Genomic DNA, 24,317 nt, shown 5'->3' with positions numbered 1-24,317 from the left:
GCCCTCATATAAGAGATTCCATGGAGCTCCCTCAGCCCTTCTGCCATGTGACAATGAAAAGACAGTGAATTAGGAAGTGAAAAGACAGCCAAATAGGAAGCAGGACCTCACCAGACACAGAATCTGCTTGCACCTTGACCTTTGACTTCCCAGCCTCCAGGACCGTGAGAAATAAATTTCCATTTTTTAGAAACCACTCAGTCTATAGTATTTTTGTTAAAGCAACCTGAACAAAGTCAGTATGTATATATTTGTACATTTAAGTTCACTTTTTCTCTACCTCCTTGCTCCTCTCTGGCTAACTTAGGCCAGCAAACGGCCCATTCTATCGATACTTGCCCGCTCTCTCCTAGCATCACCCTGTTCCACTTTCAGCTCCCACTATTACCTGTCTCATTATTTTGGTATTTCCTAATTTGAATTCATTTGATGGGCTGAACTTATCTTTTTGTTCCAAGTAATGCTCAAAAGTGCTTGCCAATATAAGGATTGACTATTTTGGATCAGATGTCCTTTCCTAATCCAATCAAAAAGTCTATCCAATCCAATCAAAAAGTGGGAAAAGGTCAGTTAGTACCAAACTACTTGCCTGCAGTTTCCCTTGAGCAGTACTGCAGTCAAGTCAGTTTCTCTTTAAAGAGTCTGTGGGTAGGCAAGCTTCCTGACTGACAGATCTCCCAAAATCACCAGCTAAATCACCCTTTGCTGTGTACTCAAGGTCTTTCTACCCTTCAGCTCTGCTATCATTCATGTTCCATTTTTAATTTATCACCTGGAGAAATCCCTGGGAGATACCAGAAAAATCAGCCTAACAGTAGCAGAGGTTAAAAGTAAATATATAAGTATATTTCTCCCTCACAACAGTGTAAGATTGAAACTGATTTTCCCCAGACACAGAAATGAACTTATGTTTTATATTTCTTAATTCACATTCTCTGGTGTGAGTCATAAACACATTTATGGAACCAAAAATTATTGCCCAGACATTTGAGCCAAATCACGTTTAAAGCTTTGGATAAAATAGCCATGAACAGAATAGATGCAACTGTTACCTTTTGGAGCTTACACTGTAGTGGGGCCATGCAGTGACTATTTACCATACCTCTCTGACTGCCCAGCACTCCCTGAGTGCCCCTCCAGTGCTTTGTAAATTTTCCACCTAAGCAAGCCTGCCTCCCTAAAGAAGATCCCCAAAACTCAACATTCCAGGGTCTCTTACAACTAAATCACAGGCATATGACCATAGCCCTGCCCCTCACATGCATTGTTGGTATTAAATGCAAAAGAACATGCCGTGAAGATGAAGGGACACACGGACTCTACATTTTGTGAGGGTTACGTGACATTACAAAGTCATCCAGGCTAGAGAGGGATCAGTAAGAGAGATTTTTATATTTGGAACCCAAGATGCAGAGTCCTCAGTTAAGCAGCCTCATGGTCTAATTTGTGCATTTTCTACATTTGTGAGGTCCAATATGGTAGCTAATAGCCATACGTAGCTATTGGACTCTTAGACTGTGGCTGGTGTAACTGATAAAGTAAATTTTTAAATTAAGATTTCAAAACTGCTGCTTCATTTAGTTACTAGAAAACTTTTACATATATTTGGTATTATACCGTATATATTACTTTTTATTTGAAGTCTTCAAACTCCTGTGTGTATTTTATATAACAGTCCATCTCAATTTGGGACATGGGGAGGGGGAAAGTTAAGCTGGGACGAAGTTGAGAAAGTGGCATGGACATACATACACTACCAAATGTAAAATCGATAGCTAGTGGGAAGAAGCCGCATAGCACAGGGAGATCAACTTGATGCTTTGTGACCACCTAGAGGGGTTGGATAGGGAGGGTGGGAGGGAGACGCAAGAGGGAGGGGATATGGGGTATATGTATATGTATAGCTGATTAACTTCATCATACAGCAGAAACTAACACACCATTGTAAAGCAATTATACTCCAATAAAGATGTTAGTAAATAAATAAATAAATAAAAATAAAAAGTAATGTAAAATATCTCATTAATGATATCTTAATTACATGTTATAATAATATTTTGGGTGGATCAAGGTAAATAAAATATATCCTTAAATTAATTTCACCACTTTCATTTTACTTTTTTAACATGACTATGGAAAACTTTACATACGTGGCTCATGTTATATTTTTATTGGATAGCAATTTTCTAGACCAATGGTTCTCAAATTTTAATATGCATCTGAATTAACTTGAAGGCATGTTAATCAGTGTTTTAATTGACAGTAACAGAGGGTGAATCAAGGAAGAATCTGAAGAAGTAACCTTTCAGGTGAGGTCTGAAGTGAAGATTTAGGGAGAAACCTGCTACAGAGTGATGGAATAGCATAAGCTAGGATTCTGAGGCAAGAAACTGATTGGTATTTCTGGGAAGCCCCAAGAGGCTCTTGAGGCCAGACCATACTGGGGAAGGATGAAAAGGTGGTAAGAAGTTGAGAAAGGCAGATGGGAACCAACCTGTGTGTGGCTTCTGTAGGTCTTGGTAAGGAGTCTGAATTTTACTCAAAGTGCAAAGGAAATAGATGAAAGAATTTCAGTCAGTGGATTATGGGGATCTGACACAATTTCTAAAAGATTATTCAGGCCAATGCCTGGAAAACTGATTGAATATGAGTAAAGTGGAAATGAAGAGAATAGTAAGAAGGCTATGACAGCAATAAAGGGAGGTCTAAGTAAAATATGCTAAGACAAGCTAGTGGAATTCTAAATCGCTACTGACAATAATGATTATGAAGACTGTACAAATACTAAAAAAGTTTAGGATACAGTGTTAACTGAAAAGAGCAGGATATAAAATTGAACAGATATTATGCTTCAACTATGTGAGCTACATATGCATACAAAGACTTAAATAAGACTACACCCCAACTACGCCAAAAAAGAAAAAAAATATGGATAATATTTTTCCTTTATATTTATATTTTCCTCCAAAATTTTAAATTAATGTAATATTACTTTACAACATAAATTGGAAATTTTTCTTTAGTTAACTGAAAGATTTCTCTTGCCTGTCCTCTTGGTAGGGTGATATATTTTTATCAGCCCAGAAGGTAAAATTGTTGATAAGTCAAATTTTCATTTGTGTTTATCATGGTAGAGGGTTTCTGTTTATTGTTTTTAATACAAAGAGGCATTCCATTAGCTTTCCTATATCATTATTTGCATTACAACCACAAAAAAGATATTATCTGCTTGAAGAATTCCTAGTTTTGTTAAAAATAATGCATCAGATCTCCAACTGGAAAACAATGGCGATCATCTGATTTCAAATCTCCCCATATAACCTCTCAGCAACAAAAAGAACATAATATTTTCCAAACAGTTATGATTTATGTACTTAAACACTTAACAATTGTTATATGCTAATTCTATATCCTCTTGCCCTACTACCCTACAAAAAGAAATCAAAATGTATAGAAACTATACAAGTATGATTATTGAAGGTGAATTCCTCTATAACCTTGGAGTAGAAAAAGGCTTTCTAACTATCACTTCAAAATCCAGATAGCAAAAACTAAAATTTAAAAATTTGACCTCTTAAAAATAAAAATTATTTGCATAGCATAAGCACCACAAGAAAAGCCAAAAGAGAAATGACAAACTGGGAGAAAATAATTGCAACATATGTCACTTTAAAAGATCTAATATATTAATATACAAAGAACTTTAGTTGAGCAAAAACACACCAAAATCCTACAGAAAAATGGGCAAAGATTTGAACATATGATTCACAAAATGATGAAAAATAATACCTTATGAAAAGATGTTCACGGGGGCGCCTTCAAGATGGCAGAGCAGTAAGACATGGAGATTATCTTCCTCTGCACAAATACATCAAAACTACATCTACATGTGGAACAACTCCTACAGAACACCTACTGAACGCTGGTAGAAGACTTCAGACATCCCAAAAGGTGAGAAACTCCCCACGTATCAGGATAGGGTAAAAGAAAAAAGGAAAAACAGAGACAAAAGAATAGGGACAGGACCTGCACCTCTGGGAAGCAACTGTGAAGGAGGAAAGGTTTCCACATGCTAGGAAGCCCCTTCACTGGTGGAGACGGTGGGTGGTGGGGGGGAAGCTTCGGAGCCATGGAGGAGAGTGCAGCAACAGGGGTACAGAGGGCAAAGCGGAGAGATTCCCGCACAGAGGATCGGTGCCGACCAGCACTCACCAGCCAGAGAAGCTTGTCTGCTCACCCGCCGGGGCTGGCGGGGGCTGGGAGCTGAGGCTCGGGCTTCAGAGGTCAGATCCCAGGGAGCGGACTGGGGTTGGCTGCGTGAACACAGTCTGAAGGGGTTAGCGCACCACAGCTAGCCAGGAGGGAGTCCAGGAAAAAGTCTGGACCTGCCTAAGAGGCAAGAGACAATTGTTTTGGGGTGCACGAGGAGAAGGGATTCAGAGCACCACCTAAACGAGCCCTAGAGATGGGCGTGAGCTGCGGCTATCAGTGCAGACACCAGAGACAGGCATGAAACGCTAAGGCTGCTGCCACAGCCACCAAGAAGCCTGTGTGCAAGCACAGGTCACTATCCACACCTCCTCCTGGGAGCCTGTGCTGCCCGCCACTGCCAGGGTCCCGTGATCCAGGGACAACTTCCCCAGGAGAACACACTGTTGCAAAGTCACACTGGCCTCTGCTGCCGCAGGCTCGCCCCGCATCCATACCCCTCCCTCCCCCCGGCCTGAGAGAGCCAGAGCCCCCTAATCAGCCTCTCCTTTAACCCTATCCTGTCTGGGCAGGGAACAGATTCCCTCAGGTGACCTACACACAGAGGCAGGGCCAAATCCAAAGCTGAACACCAGGAGCTGTGTGAACTGCTCTCCCAGCAGCCTCAGGAGCAGCGGATTAAATCTCCACAGTCAACTTGATGTACCCTGAATCTATGGAATGCCTCAATAGATAATGAATCATCCCAAAACTGAGGCAGTGAGTTTGGGAGAAAGGGTAGACGTGGGGTTTGCTTTCTGCATCTAATTTGTTTCTGGTTTTATGTTTATCTTAGTTTAGTATTTAGAGCTTAATATCATTGGTAGATTTGTTTACTGATTTTGTTGCTCTCTTCCTTTTTTTATATATATATATTTTTTCCTTTTTCTCTTTTTGTGAGTGTGTATGTGTATGCTTCTTTGTGTGATTATGTCTGTATAGCTTTGCTTTTGCCATTTGTCCTAGGGTTCTGACAGTCCATTTTATTTATTTTTTTATTTTTTTAGTATAGTTTTTAGTGCTTGTTATCATTGGTGGATTTGTTTTTTGCTTTGGTTGCTCTCTTCTTTTTTTCTCTCTTTCTTTTTCTTTTATTACATTTTAATGTTTTTATTTTTAATAATTTTTTTCCATTGTAATAACTTTATTTTATTTACTTATTTTTTCTTTCTTTCTTTTTTTTTCTCCCTTTTCTTCTGAGCTGTGTGGCTGACAGGGTCTTGGTGCTCCGGCCGGGTGTCAGGGCTGAGCCTCTGAGGTGGGAGAGCCAAAATCAGGACACTGGTCCTCCAGAGACCTCCAGGTCCCACATAATATCAAACGGCGAAAGCTCTCCCAGAGATCTCCATCCCTATGTCCAGACCCAGCTCCACTCAATGACCAGCAAGCTACAGTGCTGGGCACCCTATGCCAAAAAACTGGCAAGACAGGAACACAACCCCACTCATTAGCAGAGAAGCTGCCTAAAATCATAATAAGGTCACAGACACCACAAAACACACCACCATATGTGGTCCAGCCCACCAGAAAGACAAGATCCAGCCTCATCCATCAAAACAAAGGCACCAGTCCCCTCCACAAGGAATCCTAGACAACCCACTGAACCAACGTTACCCACTGGGAGCAGAGACAAAAACAATAGGAACTACAAACCTGCAGCCTGTGAAAAGGAGACCCCAAACACAGTAAGTTAAGCAAAATGAGAAGACAGAGAAATACACAGCAGATGAAGGAGCAAGGTAAAAACACACCAGACTAAACAAATGAAGAAGAAATAGGCAGTCTACCTAAAAGAGAATTCGGACTAATGATAGTAAAGATGATCCAAAATCTTGGAAATAGAATGGAGAAAACACAAGAAACGTTTAACAAGGAACTAGAAGAACTAAAGAGCAAACAAACAATGATGAATAACACAATAAATGAAATTAAAAATTCTCTAGAAGGAATCAATAGCAGAATAACTGAGGCAGAAGAATGGATAAGTGACCTGGAAGATAAAATAGTGGAAATAACTACTGCAGAGCAAATAAAGAAAAAAGAATGAAAAGAATTGAGGACAGTCTCAGAGACCTCTGGGACAACATTAAACATACCAACATCCGAATTATAGGGGTCCCAGAAGAGGAAGAGAAAAAAAAGGTCTTGAGAAAATTTTTGAAGAGATTATAGTTGAAAACTTCCCTAATATGGGTAAGGAAATAGTCAATCAAGTTCAGGAAGTTCAGAGAGTACCACCCAGGATAAATCCAAGGAGAAACACAAGACACATATTAATCAAACTATCAAAAATTAAATACAAAGAAAAAATTTTAAAAGCAGCAAGGGAAAAACAATAATTAACATACAAGGGAATCCCCATAAGGTTAACAGCTGATCTTTCATCAGAAACTCTGCTGGCCAGAAGGGAGTGGCAGGACATATTTAAAGTGATGAAAGGGAAAACCTACAACCTAGATTACTCTACCCAGCAAGGATCTCACTGACATTCGACAGAGAAATTAAAACCTTTACAGACAAGCAAAAGCTAAGAGAATTCAGCACCACCAGACCATCTTTACAGCAAATGCTACAGAAACTTTATAGGTAGGAAACACAACAGAAGGAAAAGACTTACAATAACAAACCCAAAACAATTTAAAAAATGATATTAGGAACATACATATTGATAACTACCTTAAATGTAAATGGATTAAATGCTCCAACCAAAAATCATAGACTGGCTGAATGGACACAAAAACAAGACCCGTATAAATACTGCCTACAAGAGACCCACTTCAGGCCTAGGGTCACATACAGACTGAAAGTGAGGGGATGGAAAAAGATATTCCATGCAAATGGAAATCAAAAGAAAGCTGGAGTAGCAATTCTCATATCAGACACAATAGACTTTAAAAATTACTACAAGAGAAAAAGAAGGACATGACAAAATGATCAAGGGATCAATCCAGGAAGAAGATATAACAATTGTAAATATTTATGCATCCAACATAGGAACACAACAATACATAAGGCAAATGCTAACAGCCATAAAAGGGGAAATCGACAGTAACACAATTATAGTAGGGGTCTTTAACACCTCACTTTCACCAATGGACAGATCAACCAAACTGAAAATCAATAAGGAAACACAAGCTTTAAATGACATATTAAACAAGATGGACTTAATTGATATTTATAGGACATTTGATCCCAAAACAACAGAATACACTTTCTTCTCAAGTGCTCATGGAACATTTTCCAGAGTAGATCATATCTTGGGTCACAAATCAAGCATTGGTAAATTTAAGAAAATTGAAATCGTATCAAGTATAATTTCTGACCACAATATTATGAGACTAGATATCAACTACAGGAAAAAATCTGTAAAAAATACAAAAACACATGGAGGCTAAACAGTACACTACTTAATAACCAAGAGATCACTGAAGAAATCAAAGAGGAAATCAAAAGATACCTAGAAACAAATAACAATGAAAACATGATGACCCAAAACCTATGCGATGCGGCAAAAGCAGTTCTAAGAGGGAAGATTATAGAAATACAATCCTACCTCAAGAAACAAGAAACATCTCAAATAAAAAACCTAACCTAACACCTAAAGCAATTAGAGAAAGAAGAACAAAAATATGCCAAAGTTAGTGGAAGGAAAGAAATCATAAAGATCAGATCAGGAATAAATGAAAAAGAAATGAAGGAAATGATAACAAAGATCAATAAAACTAAAAGCTGGTTCTTTGAGAAGATAAACAAAATGGATAAACCATTAGCCAGACACATCAAGAAAAAAAGGGGGAAGACTCAAATCAATACAGTTAGAAATGAAAAAGGAGAAGTGACAACTGACACTGCAGAAATACAAAGGATCATGAGAGATTACTACAAGCAACTATATGCCAATAAAATGGACAACCTGGAAGAAATGGACAAATTCTTAGAAAAGCACAACTTTCCAAGACTGAACCAGGAAGAAACAGAAAATATAAACAGACCAATCACAAGCACTGGAATTCAAACTGTGATTTAAAATCTTCCAACAAACAAAAGCCCAGGACTGGACGGATTTACAGGCGAATTCTATCAAACATTTAGAGAACAACAAACACCTATCCTTTCCAAACTCTTGTAAAATATAGAGGAGGGAGGAAAACAACTAAACTCATTCTATGAGGCCACCATCACCCTGATACCAAAACCACACAAAGATGCCACAAAAAAAGAAAACCACAAGCCAATATCACTGATGAAAATAGATGCAAAAATCCTCAACAAAATACTTGCAAACAGAATCCAACAGCACATTAAAAGGATCATACACCATGATCAAGTGGGGTTTATCCCAGGAATGCAAGGATTCTTCAATATACGCAATTCAATCAATATGATACACCACATTAACAAATTGAAGGAGAAAAAAACATATGATCATCTCAATAGATGCAGAAAAAGCTTTCTATAAAATTCAACATGCATTTATGATAAAAACCCTCCAGAAAGTAGTCATAGAGGGAACTTACCTCAACATAATAAAGACCATATGTGACAAACCCACAGCCAACGTCGTTCTCAATGGTTAAAAACTGAAACCATTTCCACTAAGATCAGGGACAAGACAAGGTTGTCCACTCTCACCACTATTATTCAACATAGTTTTGGAAGTTTTAGCCACAGCAATCAGAGAAGAAAAAGAAATAAAAGTAATCCAAATCAGAAAAGAAGTAAAGTTGTCAGTTTGCAGATGACATGATACTAAAGATGCTACCAGAAAACTACTAGAGCTAATCAATGAATTTGGTAAAGTAGCAGGATACAAAATTAATGCACAGAAATCTCTTTCATTCCTTTACACTACTGATGAAAAATCTGAAAGAGAATTTAAGGAAACACTCCCATTTACCACTGCAACAAAAAGAATAAAATACCAAGGAATAAACCTACCTAAGCAGACAAAAGACCTGTATGCAGAAAACTATAAGACACTGATGAAAGAAATTAAAGATGATACAAACAAATGGAGAAATATACCATGTTCTTGGATTGGATGAATCAACATTGTGAAAATGACTCTACTACACAAAGCAATCTACAGATTCAATGCAATCCCTATCAAACTACCAATGGCATTTTTCACAGAACTAGAACAAACAACTTCACAATTTGTATGGAAACACAAAAGACCCCGAATAGCCAAAGCAATCTTGAGAAAGAAAAACGGAGCTGGAGGAATCAGGCTCCTGGACCTCAGACTATACTACAAAGCTATAGTAATCAAGACAGTATGGTACTTGCACAAAAACAGAAATATAGATCAATGGAACAGGATAGAAAGCCCAGAGATAAACCCAGGCACACATGGTTACCTTATTTTTGACCTTTATAAAGGAGGAAGAATGAACAATGGAGAAAAGACAGCCTCTTCAGTAAGTGGTGCTGGGAAAACTGGACAGCTACATGTTAAAGAATGAAATTAGAACACTCCCTAACACCATACACAAAAATAAACTCAAAATGGATTAAGACCTAAATGTAAGGCCAGACACTAAAAAACACTTAGAGGAAAACATAGGCAGAACACTCTGTGATATAAATCACAGCAAGATCCTTTTTGACCCACCTCCTAGAGAAATGGAAATAAAAACAAAAATAAACAAATGGGACCTAATGAAACTTAAAAACTTTTGCACAGCAAAGGAAACCATAAACAAGACAAAAAGACAGCCCTCAGAATGGGAGAAAATATTTGCTAATGAAGCAACTGACAAAGGATTAATCTCCAAAACATACAAGCAGCTCATGCAGCTCAATATCAAAAAAGCAAACAACCCAATCAGAAAATGGGCAGAAGACCTAAATAGACACTTCTCTAAAGAAAATATACAGATTGTCAACAAACACATGAAAGGTAGCTCAACATCACTAATCATTAGAGGAATGCAAATCAAAACTACAACAAGGTATCTCCTCACACCCATCAGAATGGCCATCATCCAAAAATCTAAAAACAATAAATGCTGGAGAGGGTGTGGAGAAAAGGGAACCCTCTTGCACTGTTGGTGGGAATGTACATTGATACAGCTGCTATGGAGAACAGTTTGCAGGTTCCTCAGAAAACTAAAAATAGAACTACCATACGACCCTGCAATCCCACTACTGGTCATATACCTTGAGAAAACCATAATTCAAAAAGAGTCATGTGCTACAATGTTCACTGCAGCTCTATTTACAATAGCCAGGACATGGAAGCAACCTAAGTGTCCATCGACAGATGTATGGATAAAGAAGATGTGGCACATATATACAATGGAATATTACTGAGCCATAAAAAGAAACGAAATTGAGTTATTTGTAGTGAGGTGGATGGAGCTAGAGACTGTCATACAGAGTGAAGTAAGTCAGAAAGAGAAAAACAAATACCGTATGCTAACACATACATATGGAATCTCAAAAGAAAATCGTTCTGAAGAATCTAGGGGCAGGAAAGGAGTAAAGACACAGACATAGTGAATGGACTTGAGGACACGGGGAGGGGGAAGGGTAAGCTGAGATGAAGTGAGAGAGTGGCATGGACATATATACACTACCAAATGTAAAATAGATAGCTAGTGGGAAGCAGCCACATAGCACAGGGAGATCAGCTTCGTGCTTTGTGACCACCTAGAGGGGTGGGATAGGGAGGGCGGGAGGGAGACCAAGAGGGAGGAGATATGGGAATATATGTATAGCTGATTCACAGTTATACAGCAGAAACTAACACACCATTGTAAAGCAATTATACTCCAATAAAGGCGTTAAAAAAAAAAGAAAGCGTGTTCAATTTCAATCATAATAAGTGGAGTTCAAGAGATATCACCAATCCCATAAAACTGGTAAAACAGATAAAATCAAAAGCTTGACAGTATATTTTATTGGCAGAGCTGTGGGCAACAGGCAATCAGATGCAATTCTTGTAGAAATGCAAAATGGTATATTACCTCTATAAGAGAATTTGGCAATATTTAACAAAACTACACATGCATTTACTGTCTAACCCAGCAATTCCACTTGTGCTTATTTACCCTGAAGATATAGCTGCAACAATAAGAAAATACATATTCCCAAGGTTATTCATTGCAGCATTATTTGCAATTGAAAATACTGGAAACTATCTAAAGATCCAGACATATGAGAAGGCTATACAATGAGATACTACAAAGCATTAAAAAATTAATGAGGACAATCTTTATGAACTGATATAGAGTGATTTCCAAAATGCATTATTCAGTATAAAACACTGAAGTGCAAAATAGCATGGATGACGTGCTACCTTCTGTGTAAGAGAGAAAGGGAAATAAGGACATCTATACCAATAATTCCAATTTCAATCTATCACCCCAGATTTCTCCCTTTCTATTTCCAATTCCACAATCCTATAATGCATCTAAAATTTCTTTGCCCACTACAAAAAATAAGCTGCCCCTCTTTACAAAGACAAACTAAAGAAAACAAAAAGAAACAAAAAGAAACACATGAGAGACAAACTAGAAAACAATGAAGCTGGTTCCACTGAAGGCATGGGGAGACTGAGATGAAAGGCCTATGGGAAGGACTGACATTTCTCTGAATACATCTTACTGTTTGCTTTTGACTTTCAGAAGCTCTACATATTCAAAAAACAAAATTAAGTCAACAAAGATGGGGAAAAAACCCGAAAGAAACAACAATGATAAAAGCAACAACCTCAAAAAACTAAAACTGAAAACAAATGGAAATAAATGAACCCCACTACATTTCAATTAAATTAAAGTTGGGGCTAGAGAGGGAGAGTTTGACTAATTCAAGTATATTATGAACACACTAATAAATTATATACCCTTAGTCTTGGGTCGAGTAGGGCGGGGGAGTAATGAAAACAATTTCTGAACTCTTTTTAGTGTTGGGTTTTTTGTTTTTTTTTTTTTGCATGATCATTTTTGATAGTGACATAAGCAAAGTAATTCTGAAACAATTTAAAATGTATTATAGGAATGCAAAACTAAGTTAATGTAAAAAGGGAGTTACAGATGTGAAACAGCGGAAATTGAGGAAGAGTCCTATGGTGATGAATTGGAATTGGAGGTGTTGGTGTAGACTCATATATCAAACATGCATATATTTCTTATCTCTGCCCACTGGAAGGCCCAAGAAGCAAGGACACTCCAGTAGCAACAAGCACATCTAGTGATGAGATCTTGATTTCTAATGCCATTATCCATTAAAAGGAACCAGAACTCCTCAGGGAAAGACTGATTCCAGGGCTGGGGAAGGGAAGATTCAATATGGACCTGGAACATCTTTTATATCAGGAAGTTAAGAAGTGCCTGAAGCAATTATGGGATGTGTCACAAGGACATAGGAGCTAGTTCGAAGGGACTCCACTGGCCAAATGTGGGAGATTTTGAGATTAACAAATTATAAACCCTCAAAAAATAGGAATTCATGAGTCCTTATTGATGATCAATCAATCAATCAATAAAGGAGAAGCATTCTTGTTTTGAATACCAAGTGCCAATTGGCCAATGCAGAGACAGATTTGGAGTTTGAAAAATCATCATTTTGCAACCATCATAGTAAAGACTGCTTCAAGCAAAAAACATTCATACGTGTTAAATCTAAGGGGGAGAGGGATTTTGCTGAAGAGCAGGACGTTTGGTTTAATGTATTCCCACAGATTGCATATTCCTAGGAAAGGAAAAAGCAGCAACTATAGAGTAGAAATTTCCAACAAACCGACCTATACACTAAAGTATTTGGGGGAAAGAGATATGATGTATGCAACTTACTCTCAAATGGTTCAGTAAAACAATAATGCATACACATATATAGAAAAAGAGCAAATGATAAACATATGGGACAAAATGTTAACGATTGGCGAATCTGAGTAAAGGAAACATGGGTGTCTTTGTACTACTCTTGCAGATTTTCTGTTTGACATTATTTCTAAACAGAAAATAAAAAACAAAGCAAAAAATAAATCTACACAAATGTCATTGTTTCATCATCCTCTGAGTAAATGAAAGTGTCACAAATGATAGAACAAACAAGAAAATATCCAAATGGTAAAGTTTCCATCTTGTCCTTTGTCCTTCTTTGAATTAGGGACAGATTGTTGGATATTTTACACAAATTTAAAGAAATGATGAAACATCTGATTTAAATAGTTAAATAAAATAGGCTACATTATGTACTTAGTCGCGATACTAGTATATTTCCTCTAAAATGTGAAGTTCTTACACTGCAGTCTTTTAAGAGCCAAGCATTTAATGCCACACAAGATGGATTACAAGAATAAAATTACTTCCCTGTGGATAGACTTTTAAAACTAAATTAATATTTCAAAGCATATGGCTGTTACATGAATTTCTCCCAAATTTCCTTTGAAAAGCTAATATGGTCATATTGAGCAGGAAAAAACCCTCAAACTCAAATCCCGCTTTTAATTATGAGATACTCATCAGAAATCCTTGTGAGACGTAAAATTAGAATTTAAAAGGTGATTTGGGGGCTTCCCTGGTGGCGCAGTGGTTGAGAATCTGCCTGCCAATGCAGGGGACACGGGTTCGAGCCCTGGTCTGGGAAGATCCCACATGCCGCAGAGCAACTAGGCCCATGAGCCACAACTGCTGAGCCTGCGCGTCTGGAGCCTGTGCTCCACAACAAAAGAGGCCGTGATGGTGAGAGGCCCGCGCACCGTGATGAAGAGTGGTCCCCGCTCGCCGCAACTGGAGAAAGCCCTCGCACAGAAACGAAGACCTAACACAGCCAAAAATAAATTAATTAATTAATTAAAAGGTGATTTGCAGGACTGTTAATAGTCGAACCATGGTGAAAATGTGAAGATGAGAAACAGCAGTATACTAAAATGGGTATAAGAGCTAGAAAGAGAAACCTGGATTTAAAACCTGCCTCTTTCTCTTAGAAGTCACTTGAGGCAAGGGGCAAGATTCTCTCAGTCAGAATTTTCTAAACCAGTGGTTTGGTTCTAGTTGTGGTACCCAGCAAGCAGCATCCGCATCAACCAGGAACTTTTTAGAAATGCAAATTCTCGGGTACCACCCTAGACCTACCAAATCGAGTTATGTCCAGTGACCTGTGTTTTAACAGGCCCTGAAGGTGTTTCTGATACACACTAAACTTTCAGAACCATACTTCTAAGCTACAACAAAAATAACAGCAATAAAACATAATAATAGTAATACAATCCATTTTAGGATTATGATGATTAAATGAGATATTACACATGCAGAAATGATTTCTAGACTGTAGCAAAAACACTCATCATTAATGGTAGATTATTATTGTGGGACATAGAATTGTGAGAGAAAAATCTTAAAACCAATAGTACTTTGTGCTTTTATCAAACTGCCCTTCTACAAAGCTTCAAAGAAGGTTAATTCCTTAAAACTTCCCACACTTGGTACTAGGTCTTGCACATAGGACTGCTCATTAAGCTTTATTGAAGCTAACTGAAATAAGTTCAGTTGACCAAGGTCATTGGCAAGTATTTTATCTCTTGTTTTTGATATGGTCAAACTGGGAATTTTAAACGTCACCGAAACCAACCAAGCTATTAATTTTGAAAGAAAATTTAGCTTCTGTGTTTAGGGGCAGATGCTCTGCTTTGGAGTTACACTATCAGGCACCACTCATTGCTGTGTGACTTTGGCAAAGTTATTTACTCATGCTGGGCCTCCTGACTTTGCTCATAGAACAAGGGTGATAATAATAATAGTATCCACCTCAATGGGATGTTGAGAGTATTAATTGAAATTTTGAAGAACTTAAAAATGGCCCTGGTACACAGCATTCAATATTCTTTCTACGCCCTAAATGCCATACTTAGTTCATCTCCCTTTTACTTCTTCATTTTTTCCCTCCTTGCTTTCCTTTGGGTTTTATGCCCATGTCTGCATGAACACTTTCTTTTCTTGGCATCTGCACATCTTTTAATGAAGATGAAGACCAGGCACACATAGAAACCTTAAATGTACATAAAATGATGTATATACTCTTATCGCCTACTATGAATTAGCACAGCTTTTGAAATATCAACTTCTTTGAGGTAAAATTTACATACACTAAAACATACACATTTTAAGTGTACTGTTAAGAGTACAATTCCATGACTTCAGCACATGTATACACCTGTAGAATAGCCACCATTATCAAGATATAGAACATTTCCATCACCCCAAAAAAGTTCCCTCATGACCTTCTGCCATCAATCTCCTCTTCCTACACACACCCTCAGGCAACCATTGATCTGCTTTCTGTCACTATAGATTAATTGTGCCTTTCTAGAATTTCATATAAACAAAATAACAGTAATTTGTTTGTTTCTGGCTTCTTTGCTCAGCATATTGTTAGCAGAGATTTATCCGTGTTGTTGCATGTACTTCAAACTTTCTTTTATTGCTGAGGAGTGTTTCTTTGTATGGATATACCGCAATCTGTTTATCCATGGGTTACTTCCAGTTTTCCTTTCCCGTTTTTCTTTTTAACTATATATCTTATGGATTTTCCCCATCATTTTAAAGTTTGGATATAACATGCACATATCCTAATTTACTTAATTGTTCTACCTCTGTTGGACATGTAAGCTCTTTACCATGTTTTAAAATGATAATAAACACTGTTATAAATGTCTTCATGAACTCAAATATTAATGGAATCCAACTTGGGAATAAGATTCTTGGACTATAGTCTTTATCTTTCAATAGTTTAGAAATATTTTCACTCTCTTTTAAATTCCAAGGTTGCAAATGAGAAGTTTAATGTCTGTCTGATTCTTTTTCTGAGACCTTTTTAAAATTATATATGAAAATTTATATGATTTTAATTTATACAAGTTCAACTAGGTCTCTGGGATATGTATATATGCATGCCTCTTTTTAAAAAAATTTTTTGGAACTCACCATTTTACATCAGAAAATTCAAATATTATTATAGCTCAGAATTTTTTAAAAATCTCTTTGCTGTTTGCTTCTTCATTTTTGTTTCTTCTAAAACTGCTTCGAGCCTGCATATTATTCTCATTTTGGGCCTCCTCTATGTGCCTTGGAGTTTTTAAATATTTTTATCAATGATTTCCTCATCTTTGTATTTCTTCTCTATGTTACGAATATGCTCTCTATTTGATTGAACAGTCTAAGTTGTTTTTGAACGTGACCATTTTATAATTTTTCTGTAATTTTTAAAAAATCTCAAGTCATGCTTTATTTTCCTTTCCAGAAACTGTGAGGCTGTAGGACCAAGTGATGAAGTTTCTCAGAAGCCAAGGATTAAATGTTTGGATTCTAACTTAAGGGCAACAGGAAGCCACTGAGTTTTAAACAGGTGAATGAATGTGATTAAATCTGTAATTTAAGAAGAAATAATCTATCTTCAGTCTGGCTAATGTCCCTTGAGGCAGGAGAATGGTTATCATGGAGACTGCAAGAGCCTATATTAGGGCAGAAATGGAGGCCAAAATGCAAATTCATTTGAGTGGGGATTAGGCGTACAATCAGTGGTACTTGGTGATAGAACGGTTATTGCGGCTGAGGGAGAAGGAGAAATTGACCAGGCTTCTTGCTGGACCTGGTGGATGGTTAGCTCTGCAATGATGCATAAAACACAGTAGGAAGCTCAGGTTATGTTTATTTTGGAGGTGATGTATCCTTGCATCCTCTAATACCCATGTGGCAGTATATTTATAAACTCCTAGCGGAGGAGTGACTAAAGTGTTTGTGCATTTGAATTTTGATACATATTGCCACAGTGCTCTCCTTAAACCATACACTGTTTCTGTACTTTCCAATTCTCCTAGGTTTTCCTCACTGGCTTCTTTCTTTGTCTAACATCTTAAACCCTGAAAATTCCCTTCATTTGTGTAAAGATAAAATACAAAGCTTTTCTTCACCCATTAATTCCAAAAGAAAAATTGGAGGGGAGATCAGGGCGATAAAGGAGCTTATTAAACTCCGTGTCGATAGCCAAAGCAAAGGGTTAGAAAAAGTTCCTTCAGGAGAGGACCAAGCTCCTAGAGTCACTCTATAGAAGGAAGAACTGGAGCGTGGGGAGGAGTCGGGGCCACCCCCGCCCCCAGCCTCGCGTAGGTGCCACCCGCGGAGATGAAATGTGAGCCCGGGTGGCCGAGGACGCTGGGTCGGCCGCTTAGCCCGCCGCCCGAGCGCCGCGGGGACAGACAAAGAGACCTCCGCCCCAGCGCAGCCCCGCGCGGCGGCCCGGGCTCCCCTCGAAAGCTCCCAGGGCGATGGCCAGGTCTCCGCGCCACCCGGCTCTCCAGAGCGCTGCCCTCTCCATCTGACCGCCCTCCAGCTCCCCCGTCCCCTCCCGGTGCCGGGCTCTCCCTTGGCTCCCAGCCCTCTCTACAGACCGGTCTGTCTGTCTCTCTGTCCATCTGTCCTGGCGCGCAACCTCCGGCCACCGGCTTGGATGGACGCGCGGAGGGTCCCCGGGTGTCCAGGGGTCTTGCTTCCGAAGTTGGTCCTGCTCTTTGTCTACGCAGGTCAGTGACCTAGGGCGGCGGGAGAGGGGAAGGGGGCTCGGGGCGGCGCTGGGGTCACACTCCGGGCAAACACGGGTTGGGCGGGATGCGCGGGACCGTGGTGGGAGGTCAGAGGCTGTGTGGTCCCCGCAGGCAGAAGCAGAAGCCCGCGCCCGCGCGCTACAGCCCTGGCTTGACCTCCACGCGGTTGTGTTTTGTCCCTTTCCTTACTCGTTTCCTTTTCTTTTTTTTTTTCTTTTCCTTTCTCTCTCTCCGCGAAGCAGCTACCCCGAACCCCACATTTAGGGGTTATTGTTTTTATTTTCTGGATAGCGTGCATTTTTTTCTTCAGTCGTATCCAGGACTCGGGAATTTGGGGTGAGAGTGGAGACTGAGCTGTGAGAGGAAAGCATGTTTTTTGAAAAGCACCTGAAGTTAGGGAGGCATCGCTGAGGTTTCAAATAAACTAATCTGATGACTTTTCCATTTCAGTAAATGCTACCCACTGGCCCCTCCACCTCCACATTCCGAATATTCCGGATTTTCCCTTTCAGAAATAAAAAAGCCTTAGACCTCTGTTTTTCTTCTTTAGAAGATGATCCTCAAGTGGGGTGGACAGGGTAATTGGAAGCTTTGAGTTGAAATATAGGGTTTTCGAGAGGCATAAATTCACCCAGAATCTGATCTGTTTTCGCTGAATTTGTTAAGCACTTGCTTATAGGTGAGGGGCATCTCATTTCCCTCATCCTAATTATTCTTAGCGAGAATTGCTAATAATTGATGAAGCAAAGCAGTTTTCTTGTTTTGTGACTGATGGGGAGCCCAAAATGGCCTTTCATTGGTTATTCATGTATAAAGTTAATTACACATGCGGCTTTGCATCTGCTTCATATTTTTAAAAACAGGATAAAAGCAGAGTTCTTTGTAAATGTTTTCATGTCTCTAAATTCCTATAACAAACACCACAGGCTTACCTATGACCTTGCAGTAGTAAGTTTATGTATAGCACCGTGACTTGCCTTTTGACACTTACAAAGATATTGCAACCAAAATGAAGACGTTCTTCAACATTCTTACCTGAACATCAGTAGAAGTGAATTTCTCATTCATCCTTGCCAGAAATGAATCACAATAACTTCTACAGAAGTTTCCAATCTGTTTATTAAAATGTAAATTAGTGGCTGTCTATAAGTTGTTTTAAAGATATTTTATTGTAGGGGAATACCTGACCTTCAAATACAGAAATTTATAAAGTAGGAAAAGTGCTTTCTATTTAACGAGGAGAGTCCACATTCTAATGTGTTTCCAGCACTTATTTCTTTTACTTAAGTCGTATAAGGTTTTTAGAATTTGAGAGTCTAACAGAATCAATTGCATTAATATTTGTTTTATATTAAAATCTCTTTATTAGTTCATTTGAAACAATGATAATTCTTTCCACTTCCTCTGTTTACCAAAAGAAAACAAAAATGAGAAAATAGAACGCAGCAAATGAAACTTTAATTCCCTTGCTCATCTTCAGTCACACCACTGAACAACTTTTTCTTGTTCTTTTGTCCATTTTATTCTCTTTGGTGCGCCGAAAGCTTCTAATTTGCACTTTTCCTTCCCTTCTTCCTGTTCCCCCAATGTTAAGTGCACAGCCCCCCCAGGATTCAGTAAACCCGCCCAGCTGGCCAGCAGCAAGCTTGATCAGTTTAAAAAGTTTTCATTCCATTCATTTCTTCTCTCCATCCGCATCCCTCCCCAGTACGCTACAAAGTCATTGCAAGCCAATACTAGGTCGAGTTACCATCTTTGATAAGAAATGATTAGCTAATTGCTTTTGATATTAATTCCTGAACTCTATTTCAGAGGCCTTTTTATGCTTGCCGTATTCACTCGACTAATATTTATGGAGTGAGATGTGTTGAATTATACATAGGACAGAGGCCATGCTTTGAGTCTTGTCTGGGAGATCAGGTGTGCCCATTACTCTAAGGTATAAAAAGCTGTACTATAGGAGAGATACACCATGTGCTCTAGGTGTTCGAAGGAGGGGACCTTATTGCTGGCTTAGGAGTATATGCTCCATGAAGATGATGTCTATTTTGTTTAGCATAATATTCTCAGAGACTAGCAAAACACCTGGCCCATAAGAGGAACTCAGGAAATATTTGCTCAGAGAAATTAAATTGAGGAGGACTTTTTAGGACCTACACCTTTGAATTATAGGAAGCCTTGGACACAGGAGATGTAGTAGGATAGAGTGTGAACAAAGTCAAAAATCATGAGATTTGTATATGCAAAAACAGATAACACAGTTGGGTTGGAACTAAGAGATAAGGCTGGAAGTGAGGATTGGGGTGAGATGGGGGAACACTGCAGAAATAGAATTAATCCAGATACCCTGTTAAATAAATTGCCAGCTTTAATGGGACAAAAACCTATGTAGATGCACTGTCCGTAATCGGAATTATTTTCTCCAAGGAAAATGCATTAAATACAGGTTCCATTCGTTAAGGAAATAAGAGCAAGGTTTCTATACCTGAAGCATCGTGTCTGACTGTGGAGTCACTTTTGGGAAGGGATTCAACGAAGTGTTTATATTATTATCCAACTCCCACTGCAGGCTACAAAGACAGGATTTGGCCAAGGTTTTAACCTTCCTGACCCTAGCCAGTGATTTCTGTCCCCTCCCTTTCCTTCCTTTCTGATCCTTAGCTATAGATTACAAGAGCCAATTCTGAGCAAGTGCTTGGAGCCAGATGCTTTCCTGTACTACACATTTCTTAAGATGGGAGCGGGGAAGCTTCTTTCAGATCCTGCCTTTAACTAAAGTCATTGAAGAAAATTGGAACTACCTAATTTTCGAGGATGTTAACTTGAATATTAGTAATAATATTATTTATCTTCTGAGGGCCATTGGGATGTTTCATTCGTTTACAAGTGAGAAAATGCTTCTGTACTGTCCAAACTGTGATCTTTATAGGATTATTCTCAAATAAACCGGAGAAAGCAACTAACATATCAAAATAAGTTTGAGGTGTGGTTGACCCCCCAGTTTGGAAATGTTGTGATTGTGAATGTATTTGCCATACTATTAAACTTTCCCTTTTCAGTTGTTTAATTCTGGGAAGTAGACAAGAGTGCTGGAAAATGCCATAAAAAATAATGAACAATGTGTGACAAGATCTAGATGTTTGCTGCAGGTATAATCCAGCTTCTTGGCTACAAGATTTGGGGCTTGGTTTCCTGTAACATTGGCTCAAAATATTTTGATAACACCATGTCCTTACAATAACAGTAATTGAATCTTCGATAATCATGGAGAGCTTAATAAGATGTCACTGTCTTGGGCATTATCCAAAAGGCACCCCATGAAGCTATTTAAAAATCACTTGTCCTGCTCTGACAGAATAAGGCGGGATGTCAGCTCTCCCACTATCTGAACGGCTTTTAAGAGCATAAAGCAAAACATCCCAGCTAAGCGCTTGAGATAACTGACTAGTCTAAATATTTGACTTAATTAAACAGTACTAAAAATAAGAGCTATAGAAATTCCCTGGGAAAATGATAAAATAAACTGCAAAAAGCAGACACTGTCAATAAATCATTAGATCGTGTTTTCTGTCTTCAAAATTTTGGATTTAAGTAGAGTTACTGAATCTTACAAAGGTAGTTATTTTTTCCTTTCATGTCTTCTTACCACATCCCAGAAGAAAACACTAAGGTTTGTTCATTTATGAAGTAGAATAAAATTGAGGAAAAGAAAATATGAACTTCTGACTTGTTCCACAGAGGCCATGCATTATTGATAAAGGTGAAAGAACTTTGCTGGGTTTTGATCGCATCAATTTGTAAAGAATCATCTTGTCAGGGAGGTGATTTAAAAGCAAAATCTGTATTTTCCTCTCTAGACAAATCAATTACATGGACATGTAGGCATATATATAACATTTGCACTTTTATGTTATGACCTTGACAGAAAAGCAAAAGTCTTATATAATTTAGATAGTAGTTATTGCCTTCAGAGATTGAGTTGGAAATGACCTATTTTGTGATTCTTGAACATGTAACTTAAATTATCAGACTGTACTTAATGTTTTCCTACATGTACCTGAAACTCACATATCCATTGTAATATATACCATTGATTATAACTAAATGATAACCTTAACTTGTTAAACATAAACCATTTAGGAAGAATAAATAATTTTTTAAAGGTAGGGTAATTTTTATTTAACATTTTGGTATAATTTTCCTTGCCAAAAACATGGAAAAAAGACAGTAATTTGGTTTTGTCAGCTCTGGTATGTCCTTTTTAATCAGAAAATACATTCCCCTCTTCACATAGTGCTGTTTCATAGCTTATTGATTCTTAAATCTGGCATCAAATAAACTCTTAATTATTCACCAGTGAATTATCTATAAGAATGTTCCCCACAGCTAACTAACTCATTATCTTCCAATCCAAATGGATTGACAGTATATGCAGACTCATCTGTGGTACCCTATGTATACAAACTGTAATTATGAAGGTAAAAAATGGTAGAGAAAGGAAAGCATATAATGCATTGTGGTGAAAAATATACATTACTTAAATATTATCTCCAGTTGATATTATTCATGTCAACAACACTTTCCATTAAATGTAGTTGAAAGTAGCACCCTAAAGTCAAAAGAATTTATCATTTAAAAATTATTGCAAGAACTGTGTTGACCAATTTAATGTCTGATTAGTTGGATCACTCATTCCTCCCTTCAATGTCTCATTCAACCAACTCTGGCTACCAATTATGGTGCTCGATGGAGGAGGTTCAAAGACTGGTCTTTGCCTTTTCCAGATTTATGTCCAATAAGGAAGGAAGACTAGTTTAGATGCTTACAAATGTTTTAGAATTGTGAGCACGTAAAATGAAAGTCTAAATGTGCTAAAGAGTGGTCGTTGACTGATCAAGATGTGAAATAGAGTGATTTTTCGGGAAGCTGGGATTTTCAGAAATGTAACTGCACGGATATGGTTTTTATTTTGTAGAGGATTGCCTTGCTCAGTGTGGCAAAGACTGCAAATCTTACTGCTGTGATGGAACCACGCCCTACTGTTGCTCCTACTATGCCTATATTGGGAATATTCTCTCGTGAGTATTAATCGAATTTGGCCATATTGATACTTTTTCCCTTGCCCAGTTATGTTTTCAAAAAGTACTAAGTTATAGTTATGAGTAGGAAATTCTAAGATTGGCTGTTGACATAAAATCTTTACTGGAGACACTCAACACTCATCACTATCTAGTGTATTGTATTATTTAACTAAATGTGCAAATTACTATACAAAATAAATTGCTTTTGTTAGAAGGGAGTTTAAAGAATATTTTTTATTGTATAATTTGTTTTATGATAATAATAATGTAATAGTAATAATAATGTTTTAAGTAGACCATATTCATATATTGATCAATTTTTAACATTGTAAACTATATTTTTTTGTCTGTTTTGTTGAAGGATTAGTAAGTTAGAATTTGTCATTTAATGATAGCCACTTTATTTTGCCACGCATATATTTGTCTGACTCAGCCAGTAGATATCAGGGAAAAGAGACATTATGAATAAAAACCAGTTGAGATATGAAACGTCAGTTTTCTACATGATGCATCTAAAGCAACTTTGGGAAACAAGATTAGAGCCCAAGAAATCTAGCCTCAAGAGGGTAAAGTGATAACCAACTACAAAAATCAATGAAATATACATGCAGAAAAGGTGTTAAGTATTTCTCTCTAACAAATTAAGGATTTATTTTAGAGATGATTCTAGGTGAAGGGAAATGGACGAGCAGAAGCTGTCTTCAGGGTTGTATGTCTGAGGACTGTGCAGCTCTCTGTTCCTCTACACACACCTTCAAGTTGAGAAATAGAAGGTAGAGAATAGGAACATAAGAATTTCACCCATGGGTGACCATCACCCATGGCTTTCAGGAGTCTGCATTTTGTATTTTTCAAGTGACTGTCAGGATGATTTGAAAGCTCTTCCATTGTGACTTAACTCGTGTTTTATGAAGGCTTACGTGGAGCCAGGAAAGATTAGGCAATAAGTGATGTGTGCCTGGCTTTTTTAAGCATATATCCATTGAGATGGCTTATAAGTCATCCTCGGTTTCCTGAGAATAGAAAACCTGGCATCGCATAGACTTTCTAGAATCAAAGTGGGGCTGATCTTAGGGATCATGTCTCCATGAATAAGGCCAGAAAGAATCATACTTCAGGATATTCTTGAAGACTGTCATGGTGATGGAAGAAATGTCAGGCTGTAATAAAGATTGATGAACAGAATTTAAGCATTCTTTGAAATGCAAATAAACTCTAAAATGTTTTAATTTTTTCTCATGGAAGATTTGGTGGAAAAACATTGTCCCTTTACATTTAGAAAACAGAATCAGCTCAGAATATAAATACATAATAATGTTTCTCATTTGTATATCACTTCATACTTTTTAAGTAAATTAAAATACTTCATTACTAAATTCAAATTTGATTTTTCCAATGATCTCCACATGCCAGAGGCTGTTGTTCCAGGTAGATGTGTGAGT

The 24,317-nt window shown here is 37.9% G+C and overlaps 1 protein-coding gene across 1 annotated transcript in view; it reads left to right on the top strand.

Moving 5' to 3' along the window:
* Positions 1-17,400: 17,400 nt before the first annotated feature.
* The window catches only part of CYYR1 (cysteine and tyrosine rich 1), a 104,022-nt gene continuing 97,105 nt past the window's right edge, over positions 17,401-24,317 (top strand). The window contains exons 1-2 of the mRNA XM_036850820.1: positions 17,401-17,773; positions 22,770-22,872. Of these exons, the coding sequence (XP_036706715.1) occupies positions 17,701-17,773; positions 22,770-22,872 (176 nt within the window). The 5' untranslated portion in view covers positions 17,401-17,700. The remainder of the gene's footprint in view (positions 17,774-22,769; positions 22,873-24,317) is intronic.

This window comes from Balaenoptera musculus, chromosome 4, assembly GCF_009873245.2.
Source record: "Balaenoptera musculus isolate JJ_BM4_2016_0621 chromosome 4, mBalMus1.pri.v3, whole genome shotgun sequence".
NCBI classification, from domain to species: Eukaryota; Metazoa; Chordata; class Mammalia; order Artiodactyla; family Balaenopteridae; genus Balaenoptera; species Balaenoptera musculus.
This window is presented reverse-complemented; position numbering and strand designations above follow the sequence as displayed.